Source organism: Phyllobates terribilis, unplaced genomic scaffold, assembly GCF_046119375.1.
Source record: "Phyllobates terribilis strain yellow unplaced genomic scaffold, ASM4611937v1 Scaffold_2__4_contigs__length_985480577, whole genome shotgun sequence".
In the NCBI taxonomy this organism is placed as follows: Eukaryota; Metazoa; Chordata; class Amphibia; order Anura; family Dendrobatidae; genus Phyllobates; species Phyllobates terribilis.
Window position 1 is genome coordinate 928,422,361 of NW_027362762.1, and position 23,348 is coordinate 928,445,708.

The 23,348-nt window shown below is 39.8% G+C and overlaps 1 protein-coding gene across 1 annotated transcript in view; it reads right to left on the reverse strand.

Moving 5' to 3' along the window:
- Positions 1 to 8,218: 8,218 nt before the first annotated feature.
- The window catches only part of HUNK (hormonally up-regulated Neu-associated kinase), a 74,938-nt gene continuing 59,808 nt past the window's right edge, over positions 8,219 to 23,348 (reverse strand). The window contains exons 7-11 of the mRNA XM_073668313.1: positions 22,735 to 22,864; positions 19,251 to 19,419; positions 18,995 to 19,078; positions 13,999 to 14,161; positions 8,219 to 12,402 (exon numbers count right to left, since the gene is read on the reverse strand). Coding sequence (XP_073524414.1) covers positions 11,735 to 12,402; positions 13,999 to 14,161; positions 18,995 to 19,078; positions 19,251 to 19,419; positions 22,735 to 22,864 — 1,214 coding nt within the window. The 3' untranslated portion in view covers positions 8,219 to 11,734. The remainder of the gene's footprint in view (positions 12,403 to 13,998; positions 14,162 to 18,994; positions 19,079 to 19,250; positions 19,420 to 22,734; positions 22,865 to 23,348) is intronic.

The window sequence follows — 23,348 nt, forward strand, 5'->3', positions numbered from 1 at the left end:
GACACTCATATTTAAGCCACATGCTGTCCATGTCCTTGTGATTCTCCTTGAGATGGTTCTACTCCTTCAGTGGAGTCCAGCTGTGTTTAATTAAACTGATAGGACTTGATTTGGAAAGTCACACACCTGTTTATATAAGACCTCACAGCTCACAGTGCATGTCAGACCAAATGAGAATCATGAGCTCAAAGGAACTGCCCAAGGAGCTCTGAGACAGAATTGTGGCAAGGCACAGATCTGGCAAAGGTTATAAAAAAAAATTCTGCATTACTCAAGGTTCCTAAGAGCAAAGTGGCCTCCATAATCCTTAAATGGAAGAAGTTTTGGACCACCAGAAGTCTTCCTAGACCTGGCCGTCCAGCCAAACTGAGCAATCATGGGAGAAGAGCCTTGGTGAGAGAGGTAAAGAAGAACCCCAAGATCACTGTGGCTGAGCTCCAGAGATGCAGTAGGGCGATGGGAGAAAGTTCCACAAAGTCAATAATCACTGCAGCCCTCCACCAGTCGGGCCTTTATGGCAGAGTGGCCCGACGGAAGCCCCTCCTCAGTGCAAGACATATCAAAGCCTGCATAGAGTTTGCTCAAAAACACATGAAGGACTCCCAGACTATGAGAAATAAGATTCTCTGGTCTGATGAGATGAAGATAGAACTTTTTGGTGATAATTCTAATCGGTATGTGTGGAGAAAAAAAAACAGGCACTGCTCATCACATGCCCAATACAATCCCAACAGTGAAACATGGTGGTGGCAGCACCATGCTATGGGGGTGTTTTTCAGCTGCAGGGACAGGACGACTGATTGCAATTGAAGGAAACATGGATGCGGCCAAGTACAGAGATATCCTGGATGAAAACTTCTTCCAGAGTGCTCTGGACCTCAGACTTGGCCGAAGGTTCACCTTCCAACAAGACAATGACCCTAAGCACACAGCTAAAATAACAAAGGAGTGGCTTCAGAACAACTCTGTGACCATTCTTGACTGGCCCAGCCAGAGCCCTGACCTAAACCCAATTGAGCATCTTTGGAGAGACCTGAAAATGGCTGTCCACCAACGTTCACCATCCAACCTGATGGAACTGGAGAGGGTCTGCAAGGAAGAATGGCAGAGGATGCCCAAAGTCAGGTGTGAAAAACTTGCTGCATCTTTCCCAAGACGACTCATGGCTGTACTAGCTCAAAAGGGGGCTTCTACTCAATACTGAGCAAAGGGTCTGAATACTTAAGACCATGTGATATTTCAGTTTTTCTTTTTTAATAAATTTGCAAAAATGTCTACATTTCTGTTTTTTTTCAGTCAAGATGGGGTGCAGAGTGAACTTTAATGAGAAAAAAAATGAACTTTTTAGAATTTACCAAATGGCTGCAATGAAACAAAGAGTGAAAAATTTAAAGGGGTCTGAATACTTTCCGTACCCACTGTATATGGAGGTGAGAAGAGGTGGGGGGGGAGAGTATCAAAATACTAAATTATTTAACCCGTAAGGTAAACACAAAAAAAAAACGTAATGCCAGCATTGCCAGTTTTTAGCCGCAATAAAATACAATTCAATAAAAGCAATCAAAACATCACATATAATATCAAAACGGTACCATTAAAAACTACAACTGGGCAGACAAAAAAAGTTCCTTTTTTTTTTTTACAAAGTTCAACTTTTTTTAAGATTCAATAAAAGTAAAAGAAGTTATGGCTCTTGGAAGACGTGTAGGTAAAAAACAAAACTACAAAAAAATAAAAATTGGCTGTGTCGTTAAGTGGCGAATCAGCTGTCGATGGGTAGAAGAAACAGGGAGGTCTTAGTCAGATTTTCACATACGAGTGCTTTGTATTTTTCACGGATAGCTCTCCTACCTGTGAAAGTCTATGGGGCCATTCACATGTCGTGGAGACATGTCCGATTTTGATCCAAGAGTTGGATCAAAATCTGCAATTCAAGTCAATGGATCAGTGAAGAAATCGGACCGTACTCGGATCTCATCCGAGTGTGCTCCGATTTTCACGGACTGTCATAAACGAAGAGGTGGAGTAACTTTTTTTTATTTCTCAACGTACAAGAAAACTGGATGACACTCGGACTACACTATGCTCAAAGTCTGATCAAAATAATCAGTCCGTTTTTCTCATATGTGAGAAAAACTGATGTCTGCATGAAGCCTAAAAATTCTATTCTATTCTATAAGAGTTAGGCGGGGGTGGAACCTTGAATATTCATGAGGATCCAGTTTGGTGAAGAAATGTGGACAAAGGCATGCAACCATAGTGCTTTTCCTTTAAAAAAAAAATCCTTATTCCTGCTATAACAAAAAAAGTATCTTATGGGAATTTGGTTTAGGAAATGATGACCCAAAAAACAGCATCACATCCTGACGGATGAAAAATGTCCTCCAAATACCTTGAATTCATCATCTCTGACCACTGGTGATATAACCGATCCTCTGGAGTCTGTCACGTCTAAAGGAAAACATTGACTGACTATACAAATAAAATATGAAAGTTAGAAACCTGCGTGCGATGGCTCAACTCTGAAAAACTAAGAGCAGATGAGAAAAGTCTGGTCATCTTTCAGCAGCACGGACTGTGTTACACTGTACACAGAGAAGTAATGTTACCCAGTCCACCGCTATACATCACTGGGATATTTCTATGCAATTCACAGTTTATCAAATTTCACCACTGTAGCTATCTACATATATGCCCCCTTCCTATTACTGCATATCTGACACATTGAATGATTATTGGTTCTTAAAGGGATCCCGATAGCACATTTTTACATATGAAAGTAGTGGTATGGTTGTATAGGTGCTTGTCCTCCAATAAAAATGTTATAAGAAATCTAGAGTATAAGCAATATGCAAATGAGTCTGGAAGTGCACTTGGAAGAAGCAGTTCAAGAGAGCAGTTCACAATGCAAAAAAAAAGGACTGCGAAGTAGTCAGTTTGGAGTCCGATAGTGGTTGAGGCATGGGCCAATTATTCTAATACTGCAGTGCTGGACAATTTGTGCCTACCGACTCCTGACGGTGGCCGCAATGTTTCTACAAGCTCACCTCGCCGCAATCAAGAGAAATTGCAAGATATAAGAGAGTTGTGTTACTTTGAAAATATTATTTAGGGTCTCGGACTTAATCTAATCAAAATTATAGCTATTATCTACAGAAATGAGTACTTGGACTAATGGTAAATCTTTTCAGTTTAATCTTCGAAAATTACTGCAATAGTGCTCCTGTGCTCTCCCAGCATGCTGACAGTGTTGGGGGAGATGCCTCTATGCATTCAACTTTTACTAAATCTTTATTTTATCAATAGGTCTATGCTAGAACTCATATCTAGCACCTTATACTTGCAATAGAAGAGTCCAGTGCACCACTCTGTTGTCCATGCATACTATGTGCAACCCTCCGCATGGTTGCAGCAACTTAGATAAATCCAGGAACCAGGGCACCAGACGTCCTCATTTTGGTAAATTTATTACTACAGAAAAATCACAATGTTTCAGTTGTGCAGGGCATTGATCAAACCATAAAAAAGCATATCCCTCTTTTGTAGGCAGGTTAGTGAAGGATTAGTGAGCTGTCATAAGAGCATACAGATGAATATGTAAGCAGAGCACCAGATAGAGCGCCCCCCACAGGTTCGCCCCGAAACACGAGCATATCATTATCTCCAAACTGAAAGTAAAGATTATACAAGAACCACAGGACGGATTTCATTAACCAAGGTATCATTTTATCAGTGTAATGTCGCCCGCTTGACAGTGTATGTAGTTTACTGAGCACAATCCTGCTGACAGGTGCCCTTTAAATGTACTAAAAACTTTATTTAAAAAAATATTATTAATCATGACAAAAAGTAAGTAGCAGACTTACGGTATATGCAAGCCCTGTAAACTTAACAATCTATACAATGCAGTAAACATTATTTACGGTTATAGGGACATATCGTAAATTAAAAAAAGTTCTGGCTATAAATGCTGGAAAGCAGAAGCAAAAAATAAAATGCAACACCCTCATTTGCTGGATATAAAATAGTTAACTTTGCAGCATCCAGTTTCCTCCCTCCCTCTTTGGAAGCATACATTTTCCCACAAAGGTTTTGGGGGCTTTTTGGATCAAAAATTCACAGGAAAATATATTTATGTCATGTTCATTAAACGACACAACAGGAAAAAAAAACTACAGAGTAAAAACCATGACAGAAAATATCACAGACGTCATTGTTTTTGCGTGTACAGGGTGGATGGAGGACTTTACAGAATAAGGAGGCCCTAAGACTGTGACCAAGGGCAGTCGTGAACGTTAGCCGCCTAGTCCTGGCACAGTTCCCTTCAATGTAGCCAGAAGGAAAAATCCGACAACTGTCAACCATGTCATTCATGTGGCCACCAACATGACTAGATTTTAGTAACCTCTAAATTACTTTTAAACCACAAATTATATTACATTATCAACAACTGAACCTCCATAATTATAACATTTCACACCATATTAAAACAAATATTATGCAAAAAAAAACTGTCAAAATTTTTTTAAAACACCCCATTCAAAATCCCAGATGGGGCAGAGTGATCATTTTATAGGGTCCATCACAATAAATATAGCCATTATTTAAGCATGGCGGGATATCACCTCCTCCTGACCACATCTCTGTTGTTAGTGGCGACATCAGGCTGCCCGCGCAGGCGCAGTGTGATATCCGGGATGCTGGAGGTGGCGGGGAAAGTACTGACGATTGCCTGGCATGAACCAGTAGTGAGTGTGTATTATAAATAATGCTGGTTGGAATTAACTCAGTACCCCCTGAAGAAGCAATATGCGAAACATGCATTGAAATCCTTTTTTGATCTTTGTCTACACTGAAATTATTAATGTTGTTAGATATAATTGCGATAGGTATTGTTTCAGTTTTTGGATGCTAAATGATTAGTTTTTTTTACGCCGCTGACCACGTATCCTTTCTATATACAGTCTTGTTCGCAGCCACCTGGTACGAGAAGAGTTAATATATTGCCCCGCGCTCACCTTTCTTGCCAAAAATACCCTCAACCAATATTCCCTAGAAATAGTTTCTATTTTTGTAGCTAATCAAGACACAGAGCAATCTCATGGCCACATCCACTTATTCGTTTCTGGAAAGAAGTTGCAGACCCGTTACCATGGTAACTGTTGCTCAGATTTAGTTTTTTTTTCTTTTATTATTAAAGGAAACTGCACCCTAAAGAGTAAGACACAGACAAGGGAAAAAAATGTAATGGTTGATGTTATGTAAGTGTATTTAATAATTGAAAGAGAAGCTTCATCGCCTTATAATGGAATGCAAAAAACGTCTTTTGTATAAGCATCTATGTCACTAAATTATTCATAGATATATGACCCTGGAGAGCAACTAGTGACAGCTCTGCAGCCATATGTTTGCTATCTGGGGTTTTAATGCAGCAGTTTGTGAGGGATATTAGTTCCTCTAGGGCAGGAGAAGGCTCGTGGCCAGATTCGGTTTGGGCCCCTGCACATGAAAAGATGGGATAAATGAAGTCACTATTGTGTCTGTCTCGCCGATTCATATGAAAATTAACCTTGACCATACTTAACAACATTGGAAACGTTGAGTGTTTAAAGGGGTTGTCCAGGCTTGATGCTCAAGTCTGCAGTCACATAGAATGACTGCAGACTTGTAAACCAAGGCCAGACAACCCATCTAAGCTACATCCACAGTCCCACCTTTAGGCACTATTCTCCATAAATTTTGCCCATTTTAAACCATAGATATCTTGACACTGTTTCCAAAAATTTGAGTATGTTCTGGCAATTTTGGCACATGCCTCTGCGGTGTGTATGAGCATTTAGATGGGTTTTTCCGTTTCAAAAATTAGTCCATCAAAAGAGACCCCCCCCAAAAAAAAACCTATGTAGAAGAGCTGGAAAAACACAAAGCCACTATAGTGTCTTAAACAAGTGACAAGAACGCTTGTGTACAGGGAATTGCTCACATGGTCAGGTTGTGAGCCACAACATACAATGCACTGGAAGAGGCTGGTGCAGACCTGAAAATAGTCAACAATACCAGAAGTGGGGAAGAAAGGATTTTTTTTTCTGTTCTGCCAAGTGTACCAATGATAATTCCAAAGAAAGGAGCAGAAACTAGGATAACAGAATGCGGTTTATTGTCGACGCGTAAAACAAGTAAAACAAACTTGTGGTTTGTCCTGAGGAGAAAGTTTGTTTTACTTTGAAACGCGTCCTTTATCCTGGGACCTGCTCTTTTCTCTAGAACTATCATTGATACATACACTTGGCAGCGCAGAAAAAAAAAACGATTGTTCCCTACGTCTTGATTCATTGCCAAAAAAAAGCATAAACTGAGCTGGAACTCATCTTACCCGGGTCTAGCACTGCTTCTTGCCACTCCTACTATCTTTGTCGATTGGCTGCAACGATTTTGTCTCCTCAACAGAGCTGTATAGTCATTATCGGGTGCTGTAGTTGGAAAGTTGTTCACACCAAATCTGCATTCATCTATAGGAGTCCAGACCAGATGAAAGATCATAATAGAAACCGATTTGCAAATTGTCATTTTAACTTACATCATTGTGATCTGTAAAGTCAATGAGGAACCATCACCGACAAGTCCTTCAAAAATAACAAATCTGAGATCACTGATGTACTGCCGGCTTTGGTCAAACCACCAAGTAAAAGGCTACATTGTTGTCCCTTGTAACTGATCTGTGGTATCTTACAGACCACCTGGTAATTAAGTTGACAATTGTGCATGCCCAATTTTCCATTATATGAGATTAAGAAAAGATGACCATAAGGCCTTATTCAGATGTCAGTTTTTCTCACGTACGAGAAAAACTGACCGATTTTTTTGATCAGACTTTGATCGGAGTTTGGTCCAAGCGTCATCAGTTTTTCTCGTACGTGGAAGAAAAAAAAAAAAACTTTCTCCGCCTTCTCCTTTCTGTCAATCAGTAAAAATCAGATGGCATCGGAGTGTGGTCCAATTTTTTCATGGATCCATAGAATTGTATTGCGGATTTTGATCCGACCCTCAGATCAAAATCGGATATGTCTCCCCTATTTACCGAGGATCACCCGGTCCAGGAAAAAACAAGTTTTTCAAGTTGCGAGTTGTCCCATAAACTATCACAGGTACGAGTACGATCCGTGAAAACCACGGATAACACACATACGCAAAAAGCTGAATAAGGCCTTACCATGAAAAAAGAGGAACGTTACAAAGTAGCCAATATTTTTCAGTTTGGGAAGAACCATTTATGTGGGACTTCCGGACCATCGTGACCAACTGGATGGCTTATTGGATGTTCAAAATGGTCACTGTAAACAGAGATCTAAACCCTGACTGGCACCTCCACCTTTTCTATGCATTAGTTTTGATAAATATCCACCATGAAAAAACTGGGAATACAGGCAACATGTTATGTGAAGCTGAGAAAACCTTACTAATAAACTTGTGCCGGCAGCTGCTATACAACTGACAGAGAAGAAACCATGCAACTAAAAATCAGACAGAAATTGTGTATCTGTAACATCTGTGATAGTTCCGGTCCCTTTAGGTCATGCTTCGGCCGCTAGACGGCACCGTGCCTTTGTTACGGGTAATGAACGACGGCATCAATTGTTTTATTCCTGGTACTTTTGGTGTCGCTAGATCAGGGAGCTATGAAGTTAATTGTCTGGCTTTAATTACTCCTTTCTGAGAGCCCTGGGTGGGGTTGCCCGTTATTTAAACCCCTGGGTCTCTGACTTCCACTGCCAGGTATATAGTTCTGCTACCTGGCTTGTTCTAGTTCTTGCTTGTGTTGTTTTCCTGATCGCGGGGTGTATTTTGACCATCCTCTTGTTTTACAATTCTGTTCCTGACGTGACCTCTTGGCTTTGACCCTACTTGGCGACCCTTCCTGCCTCTGGTTTGCTCCACCAGACAGCAGCCTTTCCATGGAAGCAATCCAGGGGGACCTCGTTTTAGGACCAGATCCCTGTACAGGGGTTAAAGAATGAAGATGGGGGTTCCTTTGGAATCTGTCAGACGGAGTGGCTTGTGCCAAGTCTGTCCGAGGTAGCCTTTGAGCATGTGGCCTTGAACAGACGTGGACAATATCAAAATTCATACTGTGACATTTTGTTCCAAAGTGAAGTGTTTTTTTAATACAAAAAATGTATATCTAGCAATCAAGTTCATATAAAGACGATATAAGACAATGTTTTTCGAGAAATGTGATTTTATGAAAACGTTTCAATTACAATTAAAAAAGAAAAATGCGATTTAAATATTAGGTACAATGAAATTTCCATACACATGCCAAAAAAACAATCTGCATCTGATGATGGTTTATGTTACACATGGTGAGGAGAAGGAAGAGGAATGTTTGCCTTTTTGCTACATCTTGAGCGACTTTGAACAATAAGCACTAATTACATATTCATGTAATATGTTCACGGGTTTCTGCTCAAATTAACGTCTTCTTCAAAAACATTCTTTGGTACAATCTGAGAGCAAGAATTTGGCAGATGACAGATCTGATCTGGTGGAGTCAACATCGGGCATCACTTGTCCCTCTACACGTTATTAGGACAGATTCCAGCTGAATTTTACAAGATACTTAGAAAAGGCAGCGAGTTGTAAAGAAACAGACGGCGTGAAGCCTGTAAGCAATAGAGATTCAAGCCTTTTGTTCAAGAATATTACCAGCTACAAAACAGCTTTTACAATGTTTTTTTTTTGGAATTGACTCAGGATGCATAGAGCTACCGCTTATCTTCTAGGACCATAGACACTGGAAGATAAATCCATTGGAAGGGAGAGATTAGATGAGTTAATCTCAGAGTCAACAAATGTCTATGACCAGATTAACAGGGTTGTCTGCCATTTTTGACATTCAGACATAAAAGTGGGGGGTTTACGCATGGTAGCCTCTTCTATGAAGTCCACATGCCGTTTTAAGACATATGGATGTCACGGAGATGGATGGTAACCTACTCTATGAGACAAAATGAAGAACTGATATAAAAAGAAAAAAAAAATGTCCAAAACTATTGGCACAGACTACTTTTAGAAATACCCTCGGCAATAATGAGCACGCTCACCTACTTGGCAACAAAGGTTGTCGTTCAAAAGAGGTCACAAAATCGGAAAAAAAAAAAAACCTAAGCCTCAGTTCACATGTCAAGTTGTCATCCGTTTGTAACGGATCCAGTATAAAAAAAAGTTAATGGAGTTTATTGATCCAGCTTAAAAAGAAAAAAAAAAAAAAAACAGATAGCGGACAGAAAGGAGGCAAACAGAAGACAATTTAGGACATTTCCTTCTCTTTTCAGATTGGATAAAATTGGAAAAATGTATAGATAAAAAAAAATGTTAGGCCTAATCATCTGTTACCATCCGAAAAACACCTTGTAAAAAAATGAGAAATGAACCCTCCATGTCTAATGGTTAACAAAAAAAATGGAAAAACAAAAAGAAAAAAAAAAAAAAGACTTTGATCTTACTAAATTGTCAGAACAATACAGGTGCCTGAAAGACAGATATACAAAGACATGCCTTTGTATTCATTCTCACTGGGCTGTGGCAATGTAAGCAGAGACATAAAGGGTCTTCAGAGACCTTTGTTTCTTCAGTATAAGTTAACCAGAACGTTCATTCCAAAAAATGTTGGAGTAGGTGGTTTTTTTTGTTTTTTTTTTTTGCTTAAAAGAAAAAAATTCCAAAATTCCAGAGGGATAAACTTAGTTTACCTAAAAGGATTGTAACCCACATCATGCAGAGATCCTGAGAGCCTGAACGCTTTTGTACAAAATGTTATGAAAACATTTTTTTTAAAAAATGTGGTCTCTTTCCATTTTACATTATCTTCCTGTTAACATCACATCTGTGTATTTAGACTTAGAATGAGTTTTATGAGCAGGACCTATAATCAGTTAATCAGTTGCTTCACTTCAATGAAACAGTGAAGATATAGTAGTGATTCTTCAGCACACAAATGTCTGGCTCCACTCTCGGGTTCTTTACATAAAATATGTTGAGCAATACTATGGAGGAACTTAAAGGGACTGTCCAGTTTAGAAAACTTATTTTCAGTTACAAAGTGTTTTTGGAGGACCTTGTCCTGCCATGCCTAATTTTCCCTTCAGGGGCACTGCAGGAAAACCTACTGATTACAGCTAATTGCTGGGCATCCCAAGGAAACACTTTACGATTAGAGATACTTCTAATCAGTAGGGATTGTTTAACGTGGAGAACCTCTTAGTGCAGTTGGTTTGTACCTCTACCTGAGCCTATTCCATCACTAAAGATAGGCATACCCAACATTTTTGGGTCAAAGCAAACAATAGTTTTAGATGTGAAAAAGTCAACATGACGTCCTATCAGTGTAATACAGGACAGGCTGGATGTCAATCAAACTAGGGCCAGCCAGCATGACTTGTCCCGAGAATAGCCCCACCCCCTTGACTGTATATAGACTTGGGAATACAGTCTCGTTTTACATGATGCCACATCTGCTACAGACTAAAAGAACATCATTGGCATGGATAAAAGGTTAGTGGCAATATGGTGGCCCAATTCCTGATGACAGATTCCCTTTAACTTCTTTTTTTCAAGTGGAGCAACCCTTTAAAATGTACCAAAACAAAGATAATATTTATTTCAAAGCATGTTTTATATTGTTTCCCAACGCTCACATTACAGAAATCTTGAACTATAAGTCCACATGAGATGTGAATCAACCATAAAATGCCCAGCTTTTCTTCATCAGTCTTCAAAGAGAAGCGTAAAAGTTTTATGACGAAAAAAAACAAAGAAAAGTGTGACCTAAAACAATGAGCCTGAGGAAAATGGTGACACAGTGCCGATCGAATATTAACATCATAAGGCTATGTGCCCACGTTGCATTTATGAAGCAGAAAATTTCTGCTGCATAAATGCAAGTCCTCTCCCGGAAAAACGCATGCGGAATTCCGCACGCGTTTATCGCGCATTTTTCGCGCGTTTTCCACATGCGGAATTGCCTTGCGTTTTTTATGCATTGGACTAAGGCAATTCCGCTTGCGGAAACGCAAAATTAAATGACATGCTGCGGATTTTTGAACGCGGCATAAACACTGCGGAAAAATCCGCAACATGTGCATAGAACTTGCGGAATCCCATTGGGGACCATGGGGTGCGGATATACATGCGTTTTTCAAGCGTTTACGCTGCGGAAATTCCGCAGCATATACGCTTGAAAAATGCTACGTGGGCACACAGCCTAACACTTTGAGGAAAAAAAGTCCTTAACGTTTACAACAGCCGTTTTCAATGCAATTTGATCCAGCTCCGTAGAGTTTTCTGGTGAGTCAAGGTCAGTGCAGGAGACCACCAGCTGAGGAATCACGTTTGGTCCATGGCAAGTTGCGTTAGCAAATTAGTTACAGCAGATTTCTGCACTTTTGCATGTCCACAGAAATATCCATTAGTAAAGTTTGCAAGAAAACTGTCAATATTTTAGTGCTGTACCAGACAGAGATCTTGTAGTTTCCCTGGCATCACTGCCGCAGAAGTGCAATTCACAGAAGTGATGAATTTCTCAATGCATAACATAAAACATTCACGGTAAATGCTCTTGATGCAATGAGGAAAATAGCAGAATTCACATTTACAGATATAATTCAAGTTCTCCTCTTTCAGTAACGGTTGGGGCATAAACCACCAAGTAAACCATAGTTCTCAAGAACATGTCCAATCAGCAAAATCCATTCATATCGCTGGAATTGAAACTGGTATAACCTGGGCTCATCTGTTGCAAAGCCGGCATTCGAGATTCCAAGGAGTTTTCAGGTTTAGGAGAGGTTACCTGACTCCTCTTTCTTAACATTTGTCCAATGCCCATCATAGGAAATCGACCTCGGCTCCTAACGCAATTTGGGCTTCCCAAGTTGCCGGAAATGTTATTGTTACACGATGGGGAATGGGGAGAAGTTGGGGACATGGATTCAGAGCTAGACGGGCTACTTTTGTCTTCGTACGTGAAGGATGAAAGGGTGGAATGAGCCTTTACTGGGGTTGTGTTGTCAAACTGAAAGATGGGTGACAGAGTTCTTTCACTGGAATGACGAGGAGAGAAGGACACCGGGGAACCAATGACTCGATACTGGTGAGATGGAGACAACTCGATTTGGTCTTCTCTGTTCACAGATTCAAAGGAACGTACAACGTTCAGATGAGGTTCCCTCATGCGGACGCCCATGTTCATGTTCACAGTCTCTTGTGAGTGGGAGTCTTGACGTCTCATGATCTTAGGCGTTCTTGGATCAGGACTTTGCAATTCCAAATATTCCAAAGAACAGGAGGTGACACAGACCGGCTTGTTTAACCTGACTTCATGAAAGGGACTTAACCCACCGACGGATTCTGCAAAAGGGAAATGAACATCAATTGTTTCAATCTGCAATGACTAACTGCTAGACATAAGAGCTAGACATATATTCTCCCCAACTACAATCTCCTAAAATGAGTAATGAGGAAAGTAAAAAAAAAAAAAAAGGTAAAAATATAACTTGCTTGCAAAAAGCAACCACTTTGTGAATACCGTAGAGTGGTGGCCATTTAATAACGCTTCACTTCCAAGAATTATGACCACTAATCGCTTTTCTCCTATCCATGTTCTTAATAACCACATCGTTCTCACCATTAGATACAAATGTATGGTGATCACTGATGTGTTAATTTACTACATATGTGACACGATGTTGTTTATTTATGGATAAAACCTAGCATTAATGTGTCCACACGATGCAAAAAAGACCTTCATCTCAGCAATGCCGTAGGTGTTGCTTAGGAAACATTTGCTTTAAAGGGCACCGAGCCTTTACTCTATGCAAATAATAACATTTATACTCAAATCGACAAGGTTATTGGTTAATCGGTTCTAGAGATCCATCCGGGTATCATTTTAACATTCATATCTCCAATTCCATAATAATTTAAAAATTATTCTGACTTTATAATGCAATGTAAAAAAAAGAAAACCAAAAAAAAAAAATAAAAATTAAAAAAAGTTTTCATTCCAAAATGGTTTCCAAAAAGCAAACTATTTTAATAAAAAAATTATGTTCCGGTATCAAAGCTAGTTTTTAATATATCTGTGATGGGTGCCCCATATTTTGGATACAGGACACCAAAACAAAGGCAATTACATCTAGCCATATGATAAAAATTTGTCTGAAGCCACCAGTGGAGTGTTACGAGTTTACTTCATACTGTTTATGCACTTAAATCAATAGTAAAAAAAAAAAATCAGCATTCAGTAAATGGCGGGAAAGAAGAACCCCTTAAAGAGGACCTATCTTTTTTTTTTTTTTTTTTTTTTTTATTTAAACTGGAGTACCTTCCCGCAATTGGCGCAATTGAACTGATTTTGAAACAGTGCTTTTTTTTCTTCTATGACCCTCCGTTCCAAAGTTATGCCCTGTGGATTATATGAGCAATTTTTCTCTTCCATCAACTGGGTGTATAGCATAGAATTTTTTCTGGGGGCGTGGCCGTGTTCTGATTGGCCGGTATCAGAGAAGAAAATACAAAACGCCCACAGAGAAGTTCTATGGTACACGCCCAGTTAGTTGAAGAGAAAATTTGCACTTTTGTCTCCAAGGGGCCATAACTTTGGAATGGAGGAGCATAGAAGAAAAACAAAAAGTGTTCCAGAATCAGATGAGCAGTGGCAATTGGATAAGGTAGTCAATTTAAATTTAAAAAAAAGTCTAGTAAAAGGTACCCTTAAAGCAGTAGCTTGTCTTAAAAAGTCACTTTTTTTGTCTACAGGGGACACCCAATAGAGTATTTTTCAGTTAGGGTCCCCAATCTTCAGTTCTCCAGCAGTAAAACCACAGAGGACTTGGCGCATTACACAGTTTCTAATAATATGTATGAGCTGGCAATGTAATGTATGTATATGCTGCGTGCCCCAGACAGAGACATCAATTTAGCACTTTAAAACTCATCACTTACCCCGTTCAGACTTTGAGGACTTTCTCTCCTTGAGAGGAGGCTTGGAGTTATGGCCCTGAGTCATGACACTTGGAGCCTGCCTGTGGGATGGGGAGCATTTTTCCATTTTCTTTTGGCCACAACGCTGTTCTGATCGCTTTTCTGAATCTTTAGGTTTTCTTTCCTGGAAATAACAAAAAGAACATACCATTGTTAAAAGATAAGTCTTCATAAAAGAAGCAAAAAACCTTCAGATATTCTCACATTATAGATCAGGAAGTTAGACATTTATTATAATTACCAGCATTTTACTTTGTAATTGGTATGGGGGGAACAAAATGGCTGCCACTAGAGTTCCATAGAGATTGTACCATAGGTTTCCTAAAGATCTGAACGCAAGTGTGGAGATAGATAGATAGAGATAGATAGAGATATATAGAGATATATAGAGATATATATATATATATATATATATATATATATATATATATATATATATATATATATATATATATATATATATATATATATATATATATATATATATATATATATATATATATATATATATATATATATAGAGAGAGAGAGAGAGAGAGATATATATATATATATATATATATATATATATATATATATATATATATATATATATATATTATATTATATATATATATATATATATATATATTCATACATACACACACACACACTTTGAGGTATGAGAATATATATATATATATATATATATATAGTTAGTGAATACAGAGCTGAATATAATTTTTTTATTGTGTTTTATGTGTTTTTTTTAATGTTTTTGATGAGTTTGGAAGAAAGAGTACACTGTACAATTGTAGCATCACTCACAGAAGAGAATATTTAACAAAGTGACCGAAGACGGTGACTCAGCGACTTGTAATTACTGATAATTTTTTCTATTTTCTACGCAGGATGCACATTCTTTGGGTAAGGCGATCTTGCAAATCCTAACATAACTAAGCACATAACACCTCTATTTTGACAGCTACCTGGAATTTCTCTGCTTCGGAGATCTGACTTTGTCCGGATGCACTCACCAAAAAGCTTTTAATAATGATATGAAACGTCAAGAATCTTTACATTTGTGCGCCTTTCTTAGAAATCTGCCTTTTCATGTGTTAGTTGTTTATTCCATTGAACTTAAAGTTCAAAGAACTCTAGACAATGCCCCATTAGAAGAGACTAGTAGAACTGGAAATCGCTTCATTTTCATGGGCTGCTGCCATTCTTAGTCCTTATACAAACAGGTGTAGCTATAGGGGGTGTAGAGGTAGCAGTTTCTGATGCCTGAGGGACTTCAAGGAACCTCTAGGACATAAGCCATGAGAATTGTATATGATACCGAGTAAGCAGAAACCCCTTTTAAGATTTTACATCTGCCCAAAAGCAGAGTCTTCTATCGAATGTGAAAACCAAGGGGCAGGAGTGAGCAGAGTGGGGTAGAGATTCAATAGAAATTCAGTATTGGTTTCAGGCAGATTCGGGCCAGTAGATTTGATTCAGTCTGATTACCGAAAAAACTTTTAAGCTCTGAGATCTCTCCAGATCACAAAGCACAATAAAAGAAGGCGAAAGAGGAGGTTAAAAAAATAATAAAATATTATGCTCACCAGCCCTAGGCCTGCTCCTCCCCGGTCCTGCTCTCACCACTCTCTCTGGTCTTTTGATCTTCTGGCGCTGTCTATGTCCCATGCCGGACCGGTCAGAGAGCTGTGGCAGCAGGATAGGAGTGTGCCGGGCCTTGGACAAGCGAGTATAATAGGGAGTACATAGAGACTTCTTAGTCAAAGGCATTATGGCTGTGATAAGCCACACATGAACCGCAATCAACTAGTCAACGGAGACACACAGTGCCCGGAGACACGTTGAAAAGCTGGCAGGGGACTAAGTATAATCACTGTGAAACGCAGTAGCGTAGCCAGATTCTGATTCATGCTGTCAGTAGTTTGGGAAGTATTAATTTAATAACCCCTTCACGAAACTCAAAAATAATCCAGCAAAATGGAAGCAAGCTGCCCTATATTTTGTTGGATTCTTGCAAATCAAATCCCAAAAATGTTGGATTTGCCAAAATCCAAAATTTGGTGGAAATTTGTAAGAAATCAGATTCATTATGAATCGATTTGCTCAGTCTGGAGAATAAGCTGAGCACTTCTACTCCTGGGTTTGAGAAGTCAATGGGGTCTCAGGACCAGGGCTGTGGAATCTGTAAGCCAAAACTCCAGACTCAGACTCCTCAATTTCCCCGACTCAAGACTGATTCCAACACCGACTCCACAACACTGCCTCACTACTGAGCATGTACATAAAGTGAAGCACAGATTCATCTCAACTAAAAGCGGAGATCCATAGATCAGGAACAGAATAGTCGTTTATAGGACATTTCAGAACTTTCCCAAATTTTTATGAAAAAATTTACAGCACTGAACTACTGTATCCAATGTATTATATATTTTAGATTTTAGGAGCCGGAGCATTTTATACCGACTCAGACTCCACCAAAATGGACATCAACTCTTTCTCCATGACTCCGACTCCACAGCCCTGCTTAGACCACAGACCCTCAACAATCAACATTACATAAAGAAAACAATTTTCAAGGTTTAGTTATCCCTCAGGTTATAACTTTAGATAAAAGCACATATAGGTACGTAGGGCCCTACAGAACCTTTCATTGTACAAAATTACATGTGAATCCAACAGATATGACCCTCAGTGCGCCATATCATTAATACATATTCTGCCCAACATGCATTGTACCCAGGGCAGACTTTCTTTATATATGGCACAGTATGGAGGTACCACATGGCGGCAGAGTACCTATGGCACCAGAGTGTAGCTATCAAGACTCTGTGTGTACAGGCTCACTGCACTTTACTCTATCATTCTGCCATATGCATGGGGCCTAAGACTATTTTAATGCACGTGCCCTGTAAATTTTAAAGGGTAGAGGAATATGTCGGTGCTGTATTAATTATTTATATCTGTATGGGCACCTAAAAGTTGTGAATCTGACAATCTGTGCTAATGTAATTTTCCTGAAATGGGTAGACTGTTCCCCTGAGTGCAGGGGTTAATGCTCTGCAGACTGAGGAAGGCCGGGATGTGCAGTTTCCTTGTATCACATGAAGCAGCCACATCCTCCACTTTCATTCCTTTAGAAAGCTGAGCCCTAGGAGGAGTTTCCGATCCCTCTTTCCCTTTTCAACGAGCAGGAAGTGACTTCCCTGACCATTGCTGAGACACGCTCCATCTGGCAGGGCCTGGGACACAAAGCATCACTTCCCTATTGTATTACATCCTGAGCCTGCATGGAAACCACTGAACCGCATCTTGTTGGGAGGGGTCTACTCTTTCTATGGCGGTAATACTAGACCTCTACAAAAGGCGTTTCCTTATCGGTTCCCAAAAGATACAACACAATCAACGGACAGATACATCCTTACATCTTCTGGGACTTTCATTTTGTTTTCCTAAGTGCATTTCTCTGTAGCAATAATATATTTTATTTATATGGAGTAATTATCCTTACTTTTGAGGCTGGACATATATATATTATGTCAGCCAAACCTTGTGATTTTGGTAGGACCTGTGTAGTGTTCACAGGGATGTGTATGGAGATGGTGTCACTCGCCTTCAACTGCAGATGCTTTTGGAGATATTGATCAGGCATGTTGGGTTTCAACATGCCCGATCCTTTAGCTTTCTTAAAAGACTCTCCTATCCCAATTATGATAAAAAAAAAATATCTAAAAAAAAGAGCGTGGGCTAAACAAGAATTTGTCGGGAAACCATTTTTGATGTATTGGCACCTACAAAAAGGCGTACCGCTAATAGTGCCAGACCACGCAGCCGTTATGGGTTTGCTCTACAAGTCAGGTGGGGAGCCCAGTGCCACTATACTATTCGTTAGACTATGTGGGGGCTATTATGCTGTTTGGAGGGCTGTGTGGGGTCCATAATACTGTGTGGAGGGATGTCCTATTGTGTGGGGGCCTCATTCTGTATCGGAGAGCTGTGTTGGGGCCACTTTGGAGGTATCATAATTTGCATGAATTCTCTGTTGGAGGTATCATACGGTGTTTGGTTTGGGGGGCACTTTTGTTGGCATCATACTTCATGGAGGTCATGAAAGGGGTATATTAGTGTGTAGTAACACTAAAGGGTTTCAATAGAAGCAAAATGATTTTGTAACGGCTGCAAAGTCTTGAGATATGTTCTTTTGTGACCCCCCCGAATATGTAACTTTTCTTTGTTTTTGAGGAGATGGGGAATTAGAATGTCTATGGGGCTCCATGATTTCTATGTATGCCCCTGCAGGTACACCTAATCTATGAGGCATAGAAGAAAGTAACCCAGCATCAGCAGTTTAGGTTTGATCCCGCACAGATCTTGTTTAACCCTGTAAGCATTGGGTGCCTGATGTGTCTAGACACTTATCTCCATTCCCTACTTCTAAGACACCATGCAGATTAGATTTAGTCATAAACTTCAAAATTCTACATTGTCTTCAGTAATTAGTCAAATTGTAAGAGAAACAAATGACCAAATAGGGTCAAATGGATTGTTCCCATTTGGGACCCCCTCTATAATCTAGCATGGCACCACACAATAGCCATTTATTTCCCTATCTTTCCTCAGTCACGAATTTTGGAAGCTTGACCTATCACCGGCCTTGCTGCTTTCTGAAAGGGAATTATCTAGTTTTCGCAAGCTTTTTAAAACAGGAAGGTGGATGTCATAAATCATCCAATCAGAGTGAATGTTTCATTTGTCTGATGCAGTTTCTACAATGAAAGCTGAATGCTAATTGGCTGATATGAGCAGCATAGTCCTTTCTGAGAGATACTGCATGAGGCCCAGTGATGGCATTCAGTAAGATAATAAAATATTTTGTAGGCTGTCTCTTTATAGACACGGCTTATTTATTGTGATTTACTTTGCATTATCGAGAAGAAAAGGCAAAGAGGATTCTCACCTCGTAGGAGTTTTTATTTGACTTGTATTTCTCCAGTGGATGCATCTGGTTCTTGTGGCAAACGTTGTCATTAATGTCAGGTTTCTAGCATGAGAAAGAACAGCTGTTAATTACAGAGCTCTGCGCATTCTGAAGATAACAGGACCATTGTGATAATCATGGCTTGTAAATCATCCACTCTGTAATCCCCCATATCCTCGAGAGAAACCCCCTGCCCTCCCTTAGAACATGGCGACAGATAGCAAGTCAAGCTTACCCTCATGGTGATCAAGTAGCGCTCCAATTTCCGGTTTAGCAGGAAGTAAACGGCAAGGGTATGACAAGCGCGATTGGAGAGGATGACGTTGATGACATCACTGTGCTTATAACCGAGCTTCTCCGACATGTGACGGATCACGCACTGACTCAAGTCTTCAAGATGGATCCTGGAGGGTAGAAAGACACTGGTCATTAGTGGATGAATTTATGAAGCTGCTTGCAGAATTAACAATTTTTGTTGGTATGCGTTAATATTTTCACTGGTTATATCTACGGATCCATTAGATAACCATCCATTTTCTTCCATTTGAAATGGCTCCAGTAAACAAAAAAACATCCTTTATTTAACGGATCCGTTTTCCATAGACTCGGTGTTAAAAAAAAAGAAAACAGATACAGTTGAAATCAGTTTTTTTTAGGGCTGTGTGGGGGTCATTATACAGTGTGGAAGGTTGGGTTGAGTGGGGTCCATCATACTGTGTAGAGGGATGTCCTATTGTGTGAGGCTGTGGAAGGGCTGTGTGGGGCTGTGTCGGGGCTACCCTGCCGTGTGTGGGGAACTGTGGGGGCCATCATACTGTGTTGGGATCACTTTTGTTGGCATCAAACTTCATGAAAGGGGCATTTTAGTGTGTGGTAACACGAAAGGATTTCAATGGGAGCAAAATTATTTTGTAAGGGCTTCAAAGTTGTGAGATATGTTCCATAACCTCAGTGTTAAAAACACAGATCCAGTTGAAATCAGTTTTTTGTAGCCGGACAAAAAAGTTGTGTCTGCACAACTTTTTTGTTAACCGATTGCTGCTGGATCTGTTCTAACTGATTATTACTGGACATGTGAACATAGCCTAAAAGAGTTGAGGACAGGCAGACTGCTCATCACATATTGATTTCAGTGGAACACCCACCCAGACTGATTAATTGTATAATCAATTAATTTATTAGAATATGTGGAATGTAATGCAACTCTGAGAGAACACCCATGTAGATGGTGCCCTAGGCAGGTTTTAACCCAACGACCCAATGCATCCAGCCAGTCAGCCGCTCTCTCCAGATGCCACAATTGATATGAAGGGATCCTTGTGAAAACATCCCCCCTGGCATATGTAGCCATAGGACCATTGAATAATTAAAGGGACCTTCATGTGGTTGTGGTCTGAAGTATAGTCATTTTTAACAGGAGACTTGAATGATAATGATGTCTCCTTGTTAACTGCTTCAGGGGGTTTGTAGGACTTCTCATGACCTACTGCTCCCTCATTAGGCTAATAATCTCCTGAAGTAGCAGATGTTTTCCTTACTGATACCAGGTGTGTTTTTCAACACTTCTCCGTACTGAACTTTACATGGGTTATCCATGTTAAAGAAAATGTCCAAATTGCAAAATCCCCAGTAAATTACGTCCTTTTCTAATAAAAGGTGGCCAGAAGACCAAAACCCTTTTCTAAATGTCCTAATGGGGCACATGGACATCATGGAGAGGAGATCCTTCTTGCTTGGGACCTCCCTCAATGTGTTAAAAATCATCGTTTCTCAGCAGCACTTTGTCCCCTGTAAACAGGATGTGTGCGGCCAAGAACAATGACAGCCTATGCGCACAGATTGATTTTTTTATCCAATTGCTCTGTGCACATGGGAAGAGAGGTCGGCCTTTCTAAACAGGTCATTAAATGAAAGCCGATGATCAGCAAATATGTAGCTGATTGTTTAACGCCGCTAGTTGGCGATTGTAAACGCACCCTTAGAGTTTCAATATATATGGCGCCTGCTCCTCAATTCACTGGTGGGGTCTTGGTTTTAAGATTAAATGCTGTCTCAGTATTTTCAGTGAAGCCCAGTTATCACCCCCTCAAAAATAAATGAATGTAACTGTTACTATTAATTGACTTATAAATGGCACTGGAAGGGTCTTAAGTGTTTAATAAGCTTCAATATTATAAAACATTGCTTTCACTGGAAAAAAAAATCTTTGAGGCATTAAGGACTTCTGCTAATCCCTTTTAAGCCACAATTAAAGGAGTAGCAGACTCGCCCCTGACTTTCCCCATTACACACAGTGTAAACATGCTGTGGTGAAGGAAACCTTTGTAGAGGAGAATTAGCCATTGCTCATTGTTACAGCCTTGTTTGCATGTAAATAGAATTACCAGATCTGCTGATGACAGCAATGGATCAGGGTGGAGGATTTGACTATTGTCTCAAGACACAGGAGCTGTTACATTTCCCACTAGTAAGGTGTGAACCCATTTGGAGTTGTCAGCTGGCCATACAAATTAGCTCCCCCCCCACCTGACAGCTCCCTCTCTCCCAACATAGTCACTACTGGACTCCTGTCATTGTTTTATCTCCCAGTCCATCAAAAAAGTCAGTCATTGAAATTCCAATTCTTCCCTTCCCCTGACATCATCTAGTGGGGGTAGAGTTTGGAGGCCTAACATAGATGAATGATTAGGAATTGTTGACCTTGGCAATCACTCTTATTACACATGTTCCAGAACTGATCTTATGATAGATTCGTCCCACATAGAATCATATAATGTTAGAGTTGGAAGGGACCTCCAGGGTCATCGTGTCCAACCTCCTGCTCAATGCAGGACTCACTAACTCATCTCAGACGGATGTCTGTCCAGCCTCTATGTGAAGACTTCCATTCAAGGAGAACTCACCACCTCTCGTGGCCGCCTGTTCCACTCATTGATCACCCTCACTGTCAAAAAGTTTATTCTAATATCTAATCTGTATCTTCTGCCTTTCAGTTTCAGTTTCTTGTGGATATTACAGTGTTATATGTAGGACCGGTGGTAAAGCTACAGTATCATCTTCAGATATGATGCCCAAATAGTTGAGTTGACTTCTCCTTCATCTTTAGCCACAGCCCCCTCATTACATAATTGAAGTTTTCCGTACGTCCAAAGATTTCATGTGTTTAGAAGAAGTGTTTCTAATGATTGCTTCTTGAGCTAAATTAGCCTTTTCCCGATTTGCCTCATTGACCAGCGAGATGTAGAACGTTGGAACCATTGTCTGTGCAGACGTGCCTAGCTTTAGATTACACCACAGCAATTCATGAAGCTTACGTCCTTCCAGGTTTACTTGTATGAAACAATTTAGAAATTAAGATAGAGCTAGAGCTACTTGCCCATCGCGTCATGCCGGGAAGGTAAGCGGATGCCAGACAACTTGAACGCCATTTATCAGGGGCTACAAAAATATGGAAAGAAAAAAATCCAACTTACTTCAACCTGGATGCCCCTAACAGCCAGATTGTTGGTAAATCTCTTATATGTCAGTCCTCCATAGTATTCCGACCTCCAATCATTTATCTGGATTAATTTTCTGATTGTTTTTTTTTTTTTCAGATAATTTTGGATCAAAAGGGGAATTTAGGAGCTTACAGCATACTGTTTTCTCATAAATATAGTCATAAAATCTACCAGCACAGAATTTTAGATCCATTTTGATTAATAATTTTGTGAATCTACCTGTTTGGGTATGTGTTAACTCCTTTTCCATGATAGTTGTCATTAAGCCATCGATTCGCCAGAGCTTGCTGGATGTTTGGTCTCTTTAAAGGATCTGGTTCCAGCAGGGACCGAAGGAAATTAATAGCAGCTGAAAAACAAACAATTATGTTACACGGGCTACTCCAGAAATACAGCATCTACTCCCTATAATCGAATGATCCTACAGATTATTTTCTAGTCACTGTAAAAACTTTAATAAGACATAATTAAAAGGGTATTCTCCATCTTTCAAAGAAACTTGCCATTCCAAACATCTTTTAAAATGTATTTAAAGGAGTGGTTTCATCTGAACAATTCCTTCTCGAAGGGCCTTATTAGGTCAGAGATGTGGTCCTTAACTCAGGACAAAAAGTAGAACCATTCCACTGAAAAGTTACATGGACTGCTTTTCATTTAAAGGCGACAAGTCAGCCGGTCAAAAGTGGGCAGGTTTTTTATATCATTCTATTCCCACTGCTCCACCGAGCATTGCCGTTTTTGTTTTTTTTAAATTTGACATATGGTTCTGGAGTTATGGGCATTTATATTTAGTGCTAATTTTTATGGCGGTGCTTATTTGTCAAGTGTGAAAA